The 20,775-nt window shown below is 38.7% G+C and overlaps 1 protein-coding gene across 1 annotated transcript in view; it reads right to left on the bottom strand.

Moving 5' to 3' along the window:
• LOC107598803 (beta-secretase 2-like) overlaps nt 1-20,554 on the bottom strand; it is a 27,325-nt gene extending 6,771 nt beyond the window's left edge. Inside the window, exons 1-5 of the mRNA XM_016290236.1 lie at nt 20,532-20,554; nt 19,248-19,563; nt 6,537-6,625; nt 5,622-5,838; nt 3,630-3,761 (exon numbers count right to left, since the gene is read on the bottom strand). Coding sequence (XP_016145722.1) covers nt 3,630-3,761; nt 5,622-5,838; nt 6,537-6,625; nt 19,248-19,563; nt 20,532-20,554 — 777 coding nt within the window. The remainder of the gene's footprint in view (nt 1-3,629; nt 3,762-5,621; nt 5,839-6,536; nt 6,626-19,247; nt 19,564-20,531) is intronic.
• Between the last annotated feature and the right edge of the window lie 221 nt (nt 20,555-20,775).

Genomic DNA, 20,775 nt, shown 5'->3' with positions numbered 1-20,775 from the left:
ACCAGACTGGAGCACTTGAATGAGCTGTGAAGCTGCAACAGAACACACACACACACACACACACAGTATCTTAGTATTTTTTCATTTCATATAAATTATCTGAAACAACATTGCAAGAGGTGAGGAATATATTTGTCAAAATATAAACAAAAATAGACTTGAGCTAATATTCCAGAACCAAAATTAAATGAAAAATATAGCATAATATCGCCTGCAGTTATCCTGAAGAGGGGTGAAAAATTACCTAACGTTACATGCTCAGGACTACCGTGTCTCACAAAAAGAAGGAGATCCCGTCTAAATAGGCCTGATATTACTCAAATCTACAATGCTAATGTGCTGAAGAGCTAACGTTCCACAACGCAATTTCACAATTAAAAATGCCAACAAAGCAATTAACTACTTTATTAACCTTAATGTTACTAGCAACTGTACATACTGTACATATAAAGCATATTTAAACAGTATTCTTGGCGTGTTCAGTCCTCTTCAAACTGGCCGGCCGCAGCTTCAGCACTCTGAGGAGGATTTGATTTCAGAGACTCGACTGTTAGAAAGAAGCGTGTTCGGATTGCGAATCCGCCCAGCCTCCGTAATGAGCCCGCTAGTTTATTTCATATGTACTAAAACAACATTACGAGGAGAGGTGGGGAATATATTTGTCGAAAAATAAATAAAAATAGACTTGAACTAATATTCTAGAACCAAATTTAAATGAAACAAAAAGTTTATTCTCACCTGCAGTTATTCCTGAAGAGGGGTGAAAAATTACCTAACGTTACATATACGATTAAAATCCTGATAGCCAACTAAACTATCGGTCTCACAGAAAGAAGGGAGATCCCATCCAAATAGGCCTATCATTAACGTAAATTATAATTATTATACTCAAATCTATGATAATGCTAATAATGCTGAAGAGCTAACCTTAACTGAACATTCCACAACGCAATTTCAAAAATTAAAAACTACAACTAAGCAATTAACAACTTTATTAACGTTAATGTTACTGGCAACTGTACAAATAAAGCATATTTTTAAAGTATTCTTATCGAGTTCAGTCTTCTTCAAGCTGGCTGGCCGCAGTTTTTCCAGTCTGAGGAGGATTTCTGAGACGGCACCGGTAAAAAAAAAAAAAAAAGCGCGTTCGAATCGCTAATCCGTGCCGTGTCCGTAATGAGTCCGCTAACTGACAGTGCGCTGTCCGGAGGCGGGGCATATTCTGCCGATTTGAGGGCGGATCCGCTCTCTGATTTAATAAAACATATCTTAATTTGTGTTCCGAAGATGAACGAAGCTCTTACGGGTTTGGAATGACATGAGGGTAATTAATGACAGAATTCAAATTTTTGGGTGAACTATCCCTTTAAAGTTTTTTACATAGGGTATTTTTCAATATTTGGATAACAGCAGGAAAAAAACACTTATTTTTTATTTTCACTATGGAAGCAAAATAGCCCAAAATCTCAAAACTGACCAGATACCAATGTTTTGTTTTGTTTTCCTGTAGTGTCTTGCTTTAATATATCCATTTCACTCTTAGGTAAAGTCCCTGAACAGGATTTCCCCTTTTTTATTTATTTAATTTATTTTTTATTTTTTTTTTATTTTTTTATGTTTACTTAAATTCTACCGTTTATTACTGTTTTATACAAATTAAGGGTGTTTTCTATATTTATTATTTGTATTTAGTGTTCATTTATCTGTTTAAGTTTATTGCCTTCCTAATTGACAGTAAAAAGTGTCTCTGTATAAAAATAAAATAAAAATTTAACATTTAATTATTATATTATTAAATAAACAATTTACAGAGGGAAAACTATTTTGACAGAAAAATAAGAACCTCATATCTGACAGAACTGGTGTAATCTGAATTAGCAGGTTATCTTTTGTAACTAACAACACCATGGCTGATCTACCTATTTATCCTTATATTTAAGGATATCAGATAAAGCAAAAAATTATTCTCAAAATACATTCAAAACGAAGATAAAACAAAAATAAAATGGACTCAGATCTGTCGCTTTGACTTCTGCAAATAGCATCCAATTAAGAGGTTAGTCAAATATTTCCAAAAGGCTTTGGACGTTGTTCAGCGATGGACACAGAACACACCCCTCCCCACCGTGCTTCCCATCTGCTCCTCTCTGTGGGACACATGACCACCTCTTCTTCCAGCGCTCCCATATTGCTAACAGAATGTGCCAGCAGCAGGGGGCTCTCTTTAGCTTAATTAGCTTCTCACTAACGAGACACGCTGTCCTATAGGAGGCAGCGGAGGTGTGAGAGATGCACTGAGCTATTATGTTTCTTGAGTAGTGCTGAGAAACCCAATCTCATCTGTCCTTGAGAGGTGTTAACTGATCTGATTTATGAAAGCAGGAAGCCTGAATGCTACCTACAGCACCAACTCATATGGTTAAACTCCAGTTTACCTGTTAATAACATGAGATCCCAGTCTCAAATGTTTCACAAGGGGCCAATTTTGATCAGGGTCACAGATTTAGTAGACTATAGGACCAAAGTCTGGTCCACTTTGATTCAAATTATAGACAATAACCGCTTATATATACCTTGTCTAACCAGAGCTTTCTTTTTAAAATCAATTTAAGAACTGAAACAGATCCTACAATTACTATATATATATATATATATATATATACACACACACTAATAGATAGATAGATGATAGATAGATAGATAGGTGTGTGTGTCATTGAAAAGTGGACAAGCTGTAAATTGGGTCCAGTGCTTTCCAGGAAGAACTATTAATTGATTAAAAATTCTACACATTGTTCACTATGGTGTCTCTGTTTTCTGTCAATCTGTTGCATCATTGTTTGAATACATTTATTCAGTCTAATATTGTGGAGCCCTCTATAATGATAATCTATTTCTAATAAACCTCCACCTAATCACCATGTAAACAAACTCTTTGTTCACATTACTTTTTCAGACAGTCTCTTTATGTAGTTCTTGACCAGAATAAGATGCATTGAATAATTTCTGTAATTTAAATTTTAAAAACATTGATGCATAACTCAAATAACATAACAAGAATAAATAATATAATAAGAGTATTAATATAATCAAATAATATAATAATAAGTTATCTTCTATTGTTTAGCTAATTTTGAAATATGCCTACAGTAAAATATGCTAATAAAGAAAGAGAAAATTAAGTTTGGTAAAACTTAAAAAATCTGTGCTTGGTAAAACTAAAATTGTTCTTGCCATAGAAGTTTTTTGGATTTTTTTTATGTAACTGAACAAAAACAAAGACATTAACTTTTTTTATATAGATACAATGATTTTAATAGATTTTTCAAATATAATGTTTTTGTGACTGAATTAATAAATATTAATACAGATACTTAATTTTGACACTAATCTTGACAAATGATTATAAACAACATTTGATAACTTTCTTTAAACATCTGACATGAAACATATTACCTACTTATGTCTGAGGTCTAAGCGGTCCTGTATATAATACATTAATAGTTTTTTCATATTAACATGATCAAATTGGTGTACACACTATAGCAGTTAGTTGGATTAATTTGTAAATAATTTGGATTGTATATTTTTGTAGTTCGGTGCAAAACTAGTTCTGGTTTGGTGCACACCAGACTGCCGCTCGTCGGGTCAGCTGTAGTGCTGGCAGAGACTCCTGCTCCACACATCTGGAGAGACAACACATCTAGAATGCTGGTCTGTCTCACAACAGAGTTGAAGAAGGGCTCCACTGATGGGTCAGGCTAAGAGAAGAAAAATACAAAATTCATCCTATGGAAATTGAAACAAATTTTTAAATACTTATTTTCAAATAATATACAGGTGCATCTCAATAAATTAGAATGTCACGGAAAAGTAAATTTATTTCAGTAATTCAAATCAAAATGGTTCTTTTAACTGTGATGATTTTGGCTCTCATTTAACAAAAACCCACCAATTCACTATCTCAACAAATTAGAATACTTCATAAGACCAATAAAAAATTTTTTTAGTAATTGTTGGCATTCTGGAAAGTATGTTTATATGGCAATGTGGGCACATGCCAAATCCTGCTGGAAAATGAAATCAGCATCTTCAAAAAGCTGGTCAGCAGAAGGAAGCATGAAGTGCTCCAAAATGTCTTGGTAAACGGGTGCAGTGACGTTGGTTTTCAAAAAACACAATGGACCAACACCAGCAGATGACATTGCACCCCAAATCATCACAGACTGTGGAAACTTAACACTGGACTTCAAGAAACTTGGGCTATGAGCTTCTCCACCCTTCCTCCAGACTCTAGGACCTTTGGTTTCCAAATGAAATACAAAACTTGATCTCAACTGAAAAGAGGACTTTGGACCAATTGGCAACAGTCCAGTTCTTCTTCTCCTTAGCCCAGGTAAGACGCCTCTGACATTGTCTGTGGTTCAGGAGTGGCTTAACAAGAGGAATACGACAACTGTAGCCAAATTCCTTGACACGTCTGTGTGTGGTGGCTCTTGATGCCTTGACCCCAGCCTCAGTCCATTCCTTGTGAAGTTCACTCAAATTCTTGAATCGATTTTGCTTGACAATCCTCATAAGGCTGCTGTTCTCTCAGTTGGTTGTGCATCTTTTTCTTCCACACTTTTTCCTCCACTCAACTTTCTGTTAACATGCTTGGATACAGCACTCTGTGAACAGGAAGCTTCTTTGGCAATTAATGTTTGTTGCTTACCCTCCTTGTGAAGGGTGTCAGTGATTGTCTTCTGGACAACTGTCAGATCAGCAGTCTTCCCCATGATTGTGTAGCCTAGTGAACCAAACTGAGAGACCATTTTGAAGGCTCAGGAAACATTTGCAGGTGTTTTGAGTTGATTAGCTGATTGGCATGTCACCATATTCTAATTTGTTGAGATAGTGAATTGGTGGGTTTTTGTTAAATGTGAGCCAAAATCATCACAATTAAAAGAACCAAAGACTTAAACTACTTCAGTCTGTGTGCATTGAATTTATTTAATACACGAGTTTCACAATTTGAGTTGAATTACTGAAATAAATGAACTTTTCCACGACATTCTAATTTATTGAGATGCACATGTAATACTAATGCCTAAACAGTACAAATCAATATTTTTATTGAGTATTTAGAAAAAATAAAAGACAAGGAACAGATGGTAAGGAAAAATATCCTCCCATTCATGTTAAAAAATAAACAAAGAAATAAATAAGTTTGATACTATGGTACAGTAGTACATTAGAAATAAACCATGGCACTGAATAATTACCATAATCATTTACAATAGTACATGGTCCTTCAAAGAATATCAACGTACCTTTACATGTCCAAAAAATTGTTACTATCCTCGTACTTTTTGGTGCTTTTTTGTCATGCCATTTAACAAAACAAATATTTACAATTATTATCCATTACTTTCTGAAACATGGCTCTTAATAATGGCAAATATACATTGATGTTTGAAGATAATAGCAAATATACCACTGATGTTTGAGGATCTGAGCCACACCTTTGTGACAACATAATTTAACGTGACAACCATAGCTGAGCTAAATCAAACAGTAGCACCCACCAACACATCTTTTCTCAATAAAACACCAATGTAACACATCTTCATGTGACTTACCCGAGCCAGTAAAGGATATGCAAGTCCAAGAATTCCCTGCCAGTTGATTCCAGGCAGAAAGAAGCCTTCTGAGGAGATGATTGCGGCTATGTTGATGGTGATGGTACCACTGGGCCCTTGAGGAATGGTGATCCAGTCACTTCCCAGTTCCCCTTCCCATTCTCCCTGTGCGTATTTTACTGCAACTCCCCTCCCGGAGCTCTGATATGTACTGGAACTGAGCAAACCATCATGACATTGATTCATCACTGATGCACTGCTGAACTTACTAACATCACTCACTGACACACATTAAAAGACTGGAATATAATGAATGTAGAAGTTTTGTCTGGATGTTCTGTTATAAAAGAAAGTGATTTAGTGGTAAGGTGTGTTTTGATGTTACAGTGCTCTGTTGTAGTAGAATGTGATGAAGGGATGTGATCTTACAATGCTCTGTTATACTGGTGGGATTTAAGGATTTTATCTTACAATGCTCTGTTACAGTAGTGTGTGATGTAGGGATGTGATCGTACAGTGCTCTGTTAAAGTAGTGAGTGATGTAGGGATGTGATCTAACAGTGCTCTGTTAAAGTTGTGAGTGATGTAGGGATGTGATCTACGAGTGCTCTGATGAAGTAGTGTGTGATGTAGGGATGTGATCTCACAGTGCTCTGTTATAGTAGTGTGTTTGATGTAGGGATGTGATCTAACAGTGCTCTGTTTTAGTAGTCTGTGATGTAGGGATGTGATCTTACAGTGCTCTGATGAAGTAGTGTGTGATGCAGGGATGTGATCTTGCAGTGCTCTGTTAAAGTAGTATGTGATGTATGGATGTGATCTAACAGTGCTCTGTCATAGTAGTGTGTGTGATGTAGGGATGCGATCTTACAGTGCTCTGATTAAGTAGTGTGGGATGTAGGGATGTGATCTTACACTGCTCTGTTATAGTAGTGTATGATGAAGGGATGTGCTGCTGTAGCTACAGCAAAATTGCTGCTTCCAGTATCAACCAGGATGTTCAACTGCAAAGACAGAAAACAATGATGTAATTATCTTATGTATTAACATACATCACTAATTTGTGGGTAATATTTTATGCATTAGTTTGAAATAGTTTTAGAGGAATACCCTACATTAAATACAGCTTAAGATCCTCTGTGACATGATGTTGATTACCACAGAAAAAAAACAACATTCCTCGGCTACAAAAACAAACAAAACAAAAACACACACACACACACACATTTATAGTATTGTACTTTTAAAGGAAGTCTAGGGGGCAAAAGCAGAAATGTCCAGCTCCTTAAAACCTGTTGAGCAGTAAAATTGTCTAAATTATTTGGACTGCTTTATTAAGCGGATACATTGTTGGTTATGCATTAGCAATGTAATTCCTGTGGGTGGAGTTATAGCCATGCAAGGATTGTTACATCACACCCCTTAGCATATAAGAGTTACCGGGGTTATCAATAGCAATAACAGACCTGCCAACCTTGGAAATATTTTTGAGTTTTTTGAGTATGTTAAATATTTTCCAAAGGTTAGCAGGTCTGCACAGTATGCAACAATACAGTTCACCCACGGATCTATATATACCTTGGTTCCCTTTCGAGCATTCACTCTACATTGCGGAGCATTCACAATAGGAATTCCTCCCTTTCTCCGAAATCCCAAAACCTTATAGGATAACGCCAGTTCAATAAACTGGCCAAATGTCGCTAATCTATGCGAATCGCATGCAAATACTGACAAGCTTGCGGGGAGTATAAAATGCAGCGAGAGCGGCAATTGTCTCAGCTGCTGCCATCTTCGAAGACGCAATCGAAGAAACGATCATCTCTTCAGCATTCGATGGCTACTTTCTGTAGGATCTGCGTGGGCCCCATCAGCCTGCCGAACACACATGAGCACTGCATCGCCTGCCTGGGCCACGCTGAGGCTGCCTTTACAGACTCGGGCTGTGTCTACTGCATGGACCTGCTGGTTTGTGTCTTACGAGCTTGGAGGGATATTGCTCATGGCCTGATGGGGACGAGGCCCACTGCCGTCTGTGTGCCACTGGTGGGCCTTCCCTTTCCTCGGCACAGAGGTGACAACTCTGCCCCGGGCCGTTGTTCTCTGCCAACACCCCATTCTCCCAGTCCTCTTCTCTGATGAGTGTTTTCGCCCACCTCATGCCCTAGCGGACTTCATCTCCTTCTGCACTGATGAGGAAGAGGACTCCATGTTCATCTCGGCTTCAAAGAAGGTCTGGGCAGAGTCGGAGCTGGATCGCCCTGACACCGATGGCCTTGCTGATCTCCATGATGAGCTCACCAGGGTTCTTGCTAAGGTGGTTAATTAAGGAACTTGACCTTAACTGGGATGCTCCACAGGAATCTGCCAGGAGTAAACTTGTCTTCTGGCAATTGTAGTCGGGCCGCTGCCAGGCCGCTTCGAGGAGGAAGTTACCATTCTTCTCGGATGTCCATGAGCACATGCATCCCAATTGGCCCGCGTCCACACTCCCACGCAGTCTCCCTTCTCCCACATGGATGGGGCGGAAGCCCATGGATACACGTGCATGCCCCCCGTCAAGGAGACCGCCGCCATGCATTTATGTCCTTCTTCCGCCATGCTGGGCATGGCCCTCAGCCCCCCGTCCAGGCCCTGTAGGCTGAATGCCAACCTGGCTGACAAGGCCTACACTTCCGCTGGTGAGGTGGCATCCCTGCTACAAGCTATGGCGTTGCTGCAGGTTTTCCAAGCCAACCTCCTGCTATCCATGTATGGAGGCAATGTCACCACTTAAGCATTGAAAGACCTGTGTACAGTGACGGACTTTGCGCTGATGGCACCTAAGCGCAGGCCATTGGTCGATCCATGGGCTTTATGGTGGTCCTTCACAGGCACCTATGGTTAACCCTAGCTGACCTGAAGGACTCTGACTGTAAGACCCCCCTCAACACGCCAATTACACCCTCCTGCCTCTTTGGTGACACCGTGGAGTCAGTGATCGAGTGTTTCTCTGAGGCTCAAAAGCACGTAAAGGCGATAAGTCATCTAATGCTATGACATGTGGTCCAGCAGCATTCAAGATCATGCTCCTCATCAACACCCCGTTCTGCACAGAGAGCGACTGAACAGCCTGCCACACCCTCCTCGATTGCCCTGTCCTGAGTCGGATGTTCGTCCTGATGGTCCGGTCAAGAGGAGGAGAAAGCTTGCTGGAGGCCTGGCCCCCAAGTGCCATGTTCTGCATAATGCGCCCTTTGTTCCTGTAGGAGATAAATGCAATGTTCTTGTTTCTGTTTGCTCAATAAAAACACAAACACCCTCACAAAAAGAGCTGTTTACTCCTCATTCTATAGATACTGCATCGCTTGCCCTGCCTCCGAGCAGCGGGAGCCGCTGTCTGTGCCTGTTATGGCCACCCAGTGTTGTCTTCCACAAGCGGTTTCCCTGCCAGCATGTTTAGCCTCATTGGGGCAAGGCGTCAGTCTATGAACTTCGTTGCTAGCAATAGCGACTGGAGGCATTTGGCTGCAATGTCAGTTCCTAGATGCATGGACAGTTATTCCAAGGATTTCGCACTGGGTGCTGGACATAATAGAGCGTGGGTATTCTCTCCAGTTCAGACGCAGACCACCCAGTTTCAATGGCATGGTTCTGTCACTGACACTGCCTCAAAATGCCTCTGTTTTGAGACAGGAAGTTCACAGCCTGCTTGCTATTTTGTGGTACCCAAGAGAGATGGGGGACCCATGTAAGTGTGCGTTCTGGATGACAACACTGAAGCAGATCCTGGCACAAATCTATCCCAGGGACTGTTTTGCATTCGTAGATCTGAAAGATGCATGCTTTTATAGCCAGATAGCTCCGCAACACAGACGCTTCCTGAGGTTTGCTTTCGAGGGCACAGCATACCCCAGTACTCAGTGCTTCCTATCGGGCTGGCTTTAGATACTGGTGTCCCCCCCTTGGTGAATCCCCCTCAGGAAGGACCTGTTGTCTCAAGCGAACGGCTCGATATGGCACCCCAGCCCGGAGCTGTGGAGCCTTCATGTGTGGCTGCTTCAGAGGTCCTAGAGGAGCCAAGTGCCCTGCCTCCCCGTGTGCTTGACACACTCACTGAGTGTTGTGCACATTCTACTAAGCGTCTGTACACACTTAAATGGGGAGTGTTTGTGAAATGGTGCTGTGATAAGAGACATCGACCCAGTGAGCTGCCCCGTGTCGGATGTTCTACATTTTCTGCAGCACAGGCTGGATAGAGGGAGTCTACCGTCGACGCTAAAGGCGTATGTGGCCACTATTGCTTCGTTTCACTCCCCGGTTGACATGCAAACAATCGGGAAGCACACGCTGGTGGTCAGATTTCTCAGGGAAGCAAGGAGATTACATCCCCCACGCCCACCTTTGGTGCCACCGTGGGACCTAGCGCTGGTTCTAAAAGCTCTCTCTCTTCACCCGTTCAAGCCCTTGGAATCTATCGCTATGTGGGAGCTCTCCCTCAAAACTGCTCTGCTTCTCGCCTTTGCCTCGGCTAAGCACATAGGAGGTTTCCATGCGCTCTCGATGGGCGACTATTGTGTTCATTTTAGGCCTGGAGACTGCAGTGTTACTCTCCAGCCCAGACCGGGCTATGTGCTTAAATCTCTCTCCACCCCTTTTAAAGCGCAGGTCATTTCTTTGCCTGCTTTGTCTTTCGACTTCGCATGACGCCAAGGCTCGGAACGCTGTTTGCCCGGTTAGGGCCTTAAGGATTTATATGGACCGCTCTGCCATCTTTCGACAGTCTGACCAGCTCTTCATGTGCTTCAGTGGCCATTCTAAGGGACAAACAGTTTCTAAGCAGAGGCTTTCTCACTGGATAGTAGATGCTATCGTCTCAGCTTATGCGAGCCAGGGACAAGAATGCCCTCTCAACATCAGAGCCCATACGATGAGGGCTATCACCTCTTCATGGGCCTGGTCTATTTGGGATGTATGCCCTGCAGCTGGCTGGTCTTCACAGAATACTTTTGCCAGGTTTTACAAGTTGGATGTGCCATCCTTGGCGTCTCAAATTCTTTCGGTAAATCACTAACCTCACTTATCTTTCTCACTCATCTTATTGCAATGCATGCAATTGGGGCACAGTTTGTTACTGCGTATAGCTGTTGACACTGTGTACATTTTTATATGTGCTTTGTTACTTTGCACGGCGCTACCTTGCTATGGTTGTGTCTGCCCTGTATTCAGTGCAGCCGCTCGTTTATTCTGGCCAGATGTCCTAATTTGGTATACCTGAGTTAAGATGTTCATTGGTCTAGCTATGCCTATCAGCTGCAGGGTTCCCTAACGGCATTGCTATTGGTTTGGAATTGTGTGTTGTTCTATCCCATGATTGGTGTGGTCTTAGCCTTTAGTTCGGGCTGATCTTCACCGCTCTCACAGCGGGATTGTATATGGTTTCCACTGCGCAATGTAATGCTTTGCAATGTAGAGTGAATGCTTGAAAGGGAACGTCTCCGGTTACTGTCGAACCTCAGTTCCCTGAGAGCAGCAACAAGATATTGCGAAGATAGCCGTGCTCGCTGCTTGATCAGTTCTGCAGCGTTCAGTCTTAGATTCTGAGGCAATTGTCACTCTCAATGCATTTTATACTGCCCACAGGCTTGTCAGTATTTACATGCGATTTGCATAGATTAGCAACAATTGGCCAGTTTATTGAACTGGCATTATCCTATAAAGTTTCAGGATTTCTAGAGAAGGGGAGGAGTTCCCACTGCGAATGCTTCACAAGGTCTCGTTCCTGCTCTCAGGGAACTGAGGTTATGACAGTAACTGGAGACATTTTTAACCACCAGTTTTCAGTTCGGTTCAGTCCGAAACTCCAGTACACTTTAATTAAAACTACAGCACACTTCTGTACACTGTAGAAATACATTGATCATCAAATGTCTACAAATTTATTTTGAGAGAAGTATTATTTTTATGGATTGGCCATTATTTAGTATGTAGGCGCAACCAGGTTTTTGTGTAGTTTAGAGTGACAAATCGTACCAGTGTACTTTGAGGTCAAAATGCATACCCGCTACGCAAAGTGCACACAGGTTGGCAGGTCTGCAATAATAGCTTATACCCTTCTGGGAAGGTATTTCACTAGATGTTGGAACATGCTGTTATTTGCTCCCATTCCAATTGATCCTAAATGTATTAAATGGGGTTCAGGTCAATGCTTTTTTGCAGGCCAGTCAGCTTCCAGACTCACGTGCACAGAGGTATTGTCATGCTGGAACAGAAAAGGGCTTCCCAAGCTACTGCAATACAGTTGAAAGCACCCAGGTCTCTAGAATGCCATTTTATGTTGTAGCATTAAAATTTGACCTCACAGAAGTAACTGAAAAAACCAGACCCATTCATTAGAAGGGGGTTTCCACATAGTTTTGACCATATAATATATGTTAAATGATATGGAAATAAAACAAACAATACATTTCTAAAACCACTTTTTATATGCCACAACGTTTTACTAGTCTGACACAATAATGTAATACCTTGGAATTATTAGAGGGCTTTTCTCAGCAAATATTAATATAAACAATCAATTATGATTAATTTGATTAATTAGTATATCATGCAATTACATTTGATTTTGAATTTGAAGTTTTTAATTGATAATCCTAAATAAATAAATAAATAAATAACCTAATAAATAAGAAAGACTAAATAAATAAGAAAGAAATAAGAAAGAAACTAATGTTTAAGTTTATGGTAATTTTGCATACGTGTAATATATCAGAAATATGATATTATAAGCTTTGGTTAAAATACTAATTGAAAATCGCTAATTTTCAGAGCTCAAAAGTGTGTGCAAACAACTATATGGTATTGTTTTAATTTATATATATATATATATATATAGAGAGAGAGAGAGAGAGAGAGAGTTTATTTTAATACCTAAATGTCAACCACCTAAATACCATCAAACGCTGCTGGCACAGAGCCCTCCAACTTAGCCTCTCCACACATATGTTTCTGTTTGAAACACAGTTGGAATAATGTTGTTGGAGCGCTGGTTCAACGAGGGGGAACTAATGAGATAACAGAGCTGTGCCATCTCACCCAGTTGCCAAAGAGGCCATTATGGGCATTCCTCATCGTTAACGCCATCATAATATACACACAGATCTGCTCCACTGCACTGATCCTAACAGTTTCATTTAAAAACACTTAAACTCTTAAGCCCAGCAACACATTTTAATGGTGTGTCTGAATTAAACATTATGGAAAATCTTGAGTTGTTATTAAATAATGATTTTTACATCTGTTTTATGGAGGAGAAAAACTGAGAAAGGCCCCAACTGTTTGAAATTGAATTCCTTTTTGTCTGTTGTGTTTAGAATTTATATAAATAAATAAATACATAAATAAATATTAGACACTGGTGTCCAACTATCTGGAAATGCTTACAAATAACTATAGTTATTTGGCAGTTTTATTCTTACTTTGCATAAAATTCTTCACAATCATGACAAATAATCATGGTTTATATTACTGGTTTGTTAATGATTACAAGGGTGTGTAAGGTCAAGTCAAGCACAGTGCATTGAGGGATACAGTACCCATTTGCTGTTGTAGCAAATGCAATAGGTAATCCAGTTATGGATGCAGGAAATTTGCACACTATCCACATGTAACCAATGATAATAATCGGCTATTATTATACTGTTCTTAATATACTGAATGTAATGTTTTCGGACCCTTATGTAATTTATTATAGTTTAAATTTATACTAAATGTAATTAGTTGATTTTTTTGGGGGGGCTCACTTAAGTAGCCTAGTATGTTAGATTATGTTATTGTCTTTGAAATATGGATAAAGTGTACTGCCAAAAGTACTGACAAGCATTTATGATCAACTAAAACATATTGTATGGTCATCTCTATTAAAATTTGTATGTCATATATTTGAATATATTTGTAATGCATTTGTAATGAGGAAGTTGCAAGTTAAGACATTTAAAATAGCCTACGTTAACTAAGCACAAATGCTCAGACAAACAGCACAAAGTACAACCATTGTTTCTCACCTGGGTACAATCACGGTCTTCAATATAAACTGTTTGTGGTTACTCATTTAAAGATCACCATGCAAAATATAATTGTTATTAATTATTATTTTTGAAGCAATGTAAAATTGCTCTCGACACACAGCAGCCACGATAGCGCTGTACTGATGTAGGCTTTATTTACTTTTTCCTTTTTTACTCAAAATATTCCCAAACGTGTTAACTATATCAAGAAATATCTCGATTCTCAAATATGTGTAAGTAAAAGCATTTTGCACCTTTATAGATCATGTTAGTTGGTCTATAACGGGAGATGGGCAACCTAGCCTAATGTTATCTGTTAACTACGCATAAAACCCGTCTTTTTACTTAAGTAGCCTACCAGATATGGGTGTCATGCCATAAAAATATTTTTTAATATGACTGACTTTGTATTTAACGTGAATTAAATAAAAATATTTTAAGTTACGACAAGAAACGACTAAAAACACATCTGTTCCATCTTTATTTGACCCTCTAACTCTAGCACTTTCTATTCTATTTTAATTCTACTTCATCTATTTATCTTCTTTTTTATAAAAAAAAAACTAACACAAGCTTTCTATTTTTTCTATTATATCTACTTGTTTCTACTTGTTCTATCTACTTGTGTTTGTGTGTGTGTATATATATATATATATATATATAGAGAGAGAGAGAGAGAGAGAGAGAGGCTATATACCTTGCTACGTGTACTGCGTTAGGCTAACCGAGACTTGTCATATGCACTTACATATCGTTGCTCTTTTGTTAGTTTTGATTGCTTCTATTGTCCTCATTTGTAAGTCGCTTTGGATAAAAGCGTCTGCTAAATGACTAAATGTAAATGTAAGTTACAGAACATTTACATTAGCCATCAAAGAACATTATCAATGACTTCAGTCTAGCCAGAGTTCAAGCACTCTCAAAAATTCCACTGTGAAATGAATAACCTTCTTACATCGTTCGCACATCTGCACTTTGTTGTTTCTGATGAGAAATAATTCACCAGAGAGCGCAATTCAGTCAGCGAGCGCGCACACTGAACAAAACACCGGCGTTTCAGCGATGACTCATCTGAATGCCTCTAATTGGCCATTGCATTCATAAGCTCAACAGAATCATGTGTGATTGGTTATAATGCTGGATAGCTGTAAAAACGCGTCTGTGTCTGGCTCAGCACCAGCCAAAAAGCGAATGCAGATTTGATTTTAGCAGCTGGTGATGTGCTGCACTGAATGTTCTAATCACACCGGTGTGATCGTATTAAATATAAAAATAGTATTCCCCCTCGTATTGAATGGGCATTATGTCTCTGGTAACAGTGACGATTGCCTTTCCACTACTAAGTTTGTAGGATACATTAAGGACACTTTCCTCACATTGGCAATGTTCCTGCCACTTCCTGTCTGGCATGAAAAATCGAGCCATGCTACAGTCATGACTGCTGGCTACTTCCAGTAAACATTGAGTCGGTCCGCGACAGGGCCCTGGCACACACATAGCCTACTTCTTTTGGTTCTGGGAATCTGGCGTCTTCTCTGTTCTTGTTTCTCCCCGTATATTCCTCACTGCGCTCCCATGGCTCCTCTACTGGTGAAGCGGCTCTAATCACCCCTATCGAGGTGGCTTAGCTAATTGGCAGGCGCTCTGTCACTGGGAGCGCATCTGCTACCTGTTTGTACCAATTAGCAGATGTGAGCCACTCCAGTCCGATGCCTCCGCACATGCGACAGATTCTGCAATTAGTGGCTCGTTTAGAGAGAGCGCCTCAATTAACATGAGTACCCTTAATTACATATTCGCAGAGGATGCGGGAAGATCCTGGCCTCTCGCAGTTCACCTTGCTCATTCAATTGTGATGAGATGAGAGAATAAACATGATGTTCAATGACACAGCAGATTTCATTATAATATTTCCAGAGAGACACACCATGTGATGAATCATGATCACTTACATTCAAGCTTGATTTATACAGAAAGAGGAATGCAATTACAGTTGTAGCAGGGGGCCAAAATGCTTCTACCTGACAATGACTCTCAAACAGAATTTAGGTAATGGTGTTTGCTTTGGTTGAACCCTTCATTTTTGGCATCAGGGATTTCAACAAAGCTGAATAAAAATGCATTTGAATGTTTTTGGAAAAAAGTCAAGGTGATTCAACTCTCGACAACATGATAAAATAAAAAGCCTCATTAAAAGAATGAAATTCTTGAAAAGAAAAGTAATATGGCATAATCTTTTATTATTATTTGTTTAACAAATTTAACAAAACTGCTTCACTGATTTGATTATTAATATATGAAAAACTTTTGTGCGCCAAATCAAAGTCCTGTAGTGCAACCAACATGCAGACAAGGTTAATTGGTTAGTTCAGGTTGTAAAATGTCATGTTGTGCAGCTCCTAAAAGTGTAGGCCTAATGATATTTATGAATTAATAATTTGTGATATTTGCATTTATAGGCCTATTTAAAACACATTTAAAAACTTTTCCCTTTGTATAATACATTAAAAATATATATATATTTTATATATATATATATATATATATATATATATATATATATATATATAAAAATATATATATTTATTTATTTATATATATATATTGGCTAATTTTTAGATGTACAGATTCTTGGAATTGCAGGTACATGTGTATACATTCTTCAGCATATTTATGAAAGTTCTTATGAATCATAATCTGTATCAATCTCAAAATTATTTGTATCTGCATTCGCCTTAAAAAACCGAATGCAGGCTTAAAAACGGAAGATATTCAAATTAGATGAGAAGCCGTTTTAAATGTCATTCTGTACTGTTCATAGTTTTTAATACAAATATGCTAACTCAAATATGCTAACTTCTGGTGTTCATTCATGTTTATTTTGTGCTACAACTAGTAGTAAAAAAGAAGAGATGATGCGTCTACAGCAATCTGTCAGTTGCATCACTAATATTGTGCTATCCCTGGCTCATCTGCTAATCAGCAAACATAAGGAGTGACTGTCTAGGCCGAATATTTTCTCTATTCGGTAGATTTCGTTATTAACTTTGAAGCCTTATCAGTGCCTTTCTGAATTCAATTCAAAAGGTATTTGGCTTTGGGCACATCCCTACAAATTATTAACCAAATTGTGGCCAGATTTCATATTTCACAGTTTCATTTAGTAAAAAATCAATTGTATTGAATGATTACAAGAGATTATATTTTCACCCATGTTACACAATACTAGTCAGGTTAGACTCCACTTTTAATAATTTTGTGAAAATAAACTGTGCGAGACAGATAGTACAGTCTGATCAATAAATTGTAATATTCACCTCAACTATTCTGCCATCTACACATACAACACATTTTTTAAACACATCTAATATTAATTAAACAATTTTTTTTATAAGAAAGAGAAATTGATAACGGCAATACCAACTAACCATAAAGCCTTTACAGAGAAGTGGACACACGCATCTGCTTCAGGCCCTAATCTGAGTCAGCTGCTCTCATCGAGGGGCCCACTGTCATGTGAACCCATGTGAGTTGGCTCTTACATATTCTCAGCACAAAGATCAAGGGCTCTTTGGTCTCCATCCTGCGCCCAAGGCATCTCATAGAGACTTTCACATCACATGCTTCTTGAGTGGATATGCTTTTAAAAGCAGAAACATTGCTTTGAGATCAGCCTTAGCCTACAGTACCCATCTACTCTGATGTTTAACAGCTGATCAGAAATCAGCTGAGTTTTAAAGGGGTCATATGATGCGATTTAAATTTTTCCTTTCTCTTCGGAGTGTTACAAGCTCTTGGTGCATAAAGAAGATCTGTAAAGTTGCAAAAACTAAAGTCTCAAACCCAAAGAGATATTCTTTATAAAAGTTAAGAGTCAGCCACACCTACCTAAAACGGCTCGTTCTAACATGCCCCCACATATCTACATCACTATGTGGGAAGATTTGCATAACGCCGCCCAAATGTTCACACAAAGAAAGAAGGCGTAACTTTTATTCTCGCCATGTCGTGAAGGTTCTGTGTGATTCGTTGTGAAAGCGAAACTACTTTGTTTGGCCTTCCAAAAGAGGACAATATCTGCTTCGTCATGCCTGGAGCTGATCCGTGCTGGTCGCTCAGGAAATAAATCAACTTTGCGCTGTGAATCGCCGGATTGGCTTTCACCGTGGACGAAGCGGAGTCCAGCCCGGGGTCGTCACATGTGGTTGCTGCAAGCCCTCCGGACGCTCCTTCGTCGAATCCACCACCTCTGCTCACTCTAGCCCTCAGGCCGTTCCTCACGCTAGCCCCCGGCTTCTGCTCACTATAGGCCGCTGCCGCTCACTCAAGGCCGCCGTGTGTGATGCTGTGTTACATTGTGAAAGCAAAACTTCTTTGTTTGGCCTTCCAAAAATGGACACGACTATTCTGTTCCAGAACGCTTCAACCCAAATATTCAGATGTGTGCAGCACATTTTATGGAGGACCGTTTCCTGATCTTGGTAGAGTAGACTACAATCCCTGCTGTTCGGACTCAAAGACTGTAAGTATGTTTTTTATATTTAAAGAGTTTTTATATTTTATATATTCAAAGCGAGTTTTTTGGGCAGTGTAGAGTAGGGCTTGTTGTTTGTCATTTCTCCAATCACAAATGTAGACATGGTTTTATGTTTATGTAGCGCGATGCAACGCAACGCGTAAAAATACAGTATAAGTCATTATAATCCACAAGTATGTCCCCACTGGATGTAACGAATGCCTCTTTTATAATGGGTTTTCATGTTCTTGAATCATCGCTCTGGCCGTACAGGGCATAATCACAGTATGGTGAGGGGCGTAACATTTCCGTCACACGCTTGAGGTATTCGGCCAATCACAATGCACTGGATAGCTGGCCAATCACAGCACACCTCGCTTTTTTAGAACAATGAGCTTTGTAAAAATCGACGTGTTTCAGAAAGGCAGGGCATAGAGGAGAAACAATAATGTACAGTATGTGGAAAATAATGTGTTTATTGAACCTTAAACAGTATAAACACATTTCATTACACCAAATACACAAAATAATGTTCTTTTTAGCAGCATCATATGACCCCTTTAAACAAGACTGTGGAGGGCAAACCATATGAAAACTGTTAAACCACATGTATGTATGTGGACACTTAAATCACACAAATGTCTTGATGTAATTTCATTATATAAAATATCACACGTTTTCTCAAAATTATAGTAACTTAACTTTTCTAACTTGACTCTCCCAAAGTAATTTTATTGGTGGTCAGATCCTCTCAAATTCGCGACAATGCAACAACATTAATTTGCTCGTGCGACTTAAATGTTCAGATACTTTTAAGGCCACTGTATAATAATGCAGAATCTAGTTTAAATATTTAAAAGTTCCGATGTAACATTAGCATTGTCTTAAATGGAGACAGTTACAAAATGAATAAATGTCCCATTACAAAATATGCCACTTCATACAAAAGGAAAAATGAAATAATTGAAAAGTATCAAAATATTGAAAAATATTCTAGATAAATATTTAGCCTAAATAATTTAGGCAAAATATTTTTTAGAGGTATCAAAATGATGAAAAATGACATACCGTTTGTCCCGGAGTCCCAATGACCATCTGCATGTAATATCCTCTACCAGAGTCTCCTTTTAAATTATTGATCATGTCCAGAAAGTCGACAATCCCAGCTGGATCCGAAGCCAGGGAAAGTCCACTCTCCACTGCGCTTTCAATCTTTCGCAAAGGCCTGAGGTCCAGCTGAACACAGACCCGTTGAACTTCCCCGCAAACATTTTTAAAGGTAACACTTAATGGGACGTCCAGAAGGAAAGAGAAAGTAGCATAAGCCCGTAGAGCCGCATCTCGCCAAACTTCACATTGACCAGACAGACAACACTCAGCTTTCCTTCAAAGTGCAGAACTCTGTCACTGATAGTTCCATTCTCATTATTAGTTATGGGAATAATATTCGGCAGAGAGTATGTGAACCAGACAGATGCCGCAGGGATATAAAGTAGCCTATGTGTGTAATGTTCAGTTGATAACTTCCTGAAAGAGCATATTACGGATATGACGAGTATAACCAAACATTCCAGTGTTTAACTAGGGCCAGAGGCACCCTAAACAATGTATTTAAAATTAATTGGATTACACAGTACTTAAAAAATAAAGATAATATGTGGAACACATTCCCAAACTTTTTGTTTAAGTCAGTCGGTGGTCTTGAATTTTTGTTCAAATGCAATTATTGTATTGACAAAATTCCAGTAAAACTTGCAAGATTTCATCAACAAGCTCTCATGGCTTGGACACTGGCCTATAAACATAACTTTTCCCCTAGAAGATATTATATCTGGAATAACAGAGATATTTTATATAAACATAAACCCTAATCTGGATTATATAACTAATTAAATTTTTATTGGAAATATTAATATTTTAAAAAACAACATACCAAATAAATACATTAGAAATTTAGTAAATTATGTTACATATCCTCCAGCTAGATTTTTCTGGTCAACAATATTTGGAGACTTAAATTGGCATAAGGCTTGGAGAATGGTTGATAAATTCTTTGTTAATAACAAAGTAAAGAAAGTTTCGTATAAAATATTCCATAGAATTTTCCGGTGAAACATATATTGGAACGTTTTAAATTGAATATTGAATACTCCTGTGAATTTTGTAGTAATGAAAAAGAAACCATTTTTCATTTATTTTTTCATTGCATCTATACAAAGATATTTTGGGTTGATGTTGAGAATTTCATTACAAGAAAACTTAATACAGCTGTTAAACTGGGTGGGTCTGATATAATGATATATGTTGATGATTATGGGATAGAAAAGGATAAAGCGTATATTATTCAATTACTGGTTGTAATGGGGAAGTTTCATATACACAAAATGAAGTGATCGGGTGGTTTTTATTAACGAATTTAAACAATACTGTAATATGGTATATAAATATAAAACAAAAAAAGCTCTCAGGACTTCTAACATTATCTGCACATTTGAAATAGACCAGTAAACTGAACTGTCTTCATTATTTTAGTTGTTTTATTTATTTATTTTATGTTTTCTTTCTTCCTCTGGCTAATTTTTTATTTTACTTTTAA

Source organism: Sinocyclocheilus grahami, unplaced genomic scaffold, assembly GCF_001515645.1.
Source record: "Sinocyclocheilus grahami isolate Dianchi unplaced genomic scaffold, SAMN03320097.WGS_v1.1 scaffold256.1, whole genome shotgun sequence".
In the NCBI taxonomy this organism is placed as follows: domain Eukaryota; kingdom Metazoa; phylum Chordata; class Actinopteri; order Cypriniformes; family Cyprinidae; genus Sinocyclocheilus; species Sinocyclocheilus grahami.
The sequence above is the reverse complement of the archived record's forward strand: the minus strand, read 5'-3'. Positions and strand labels throughout refer to the sequence as shown.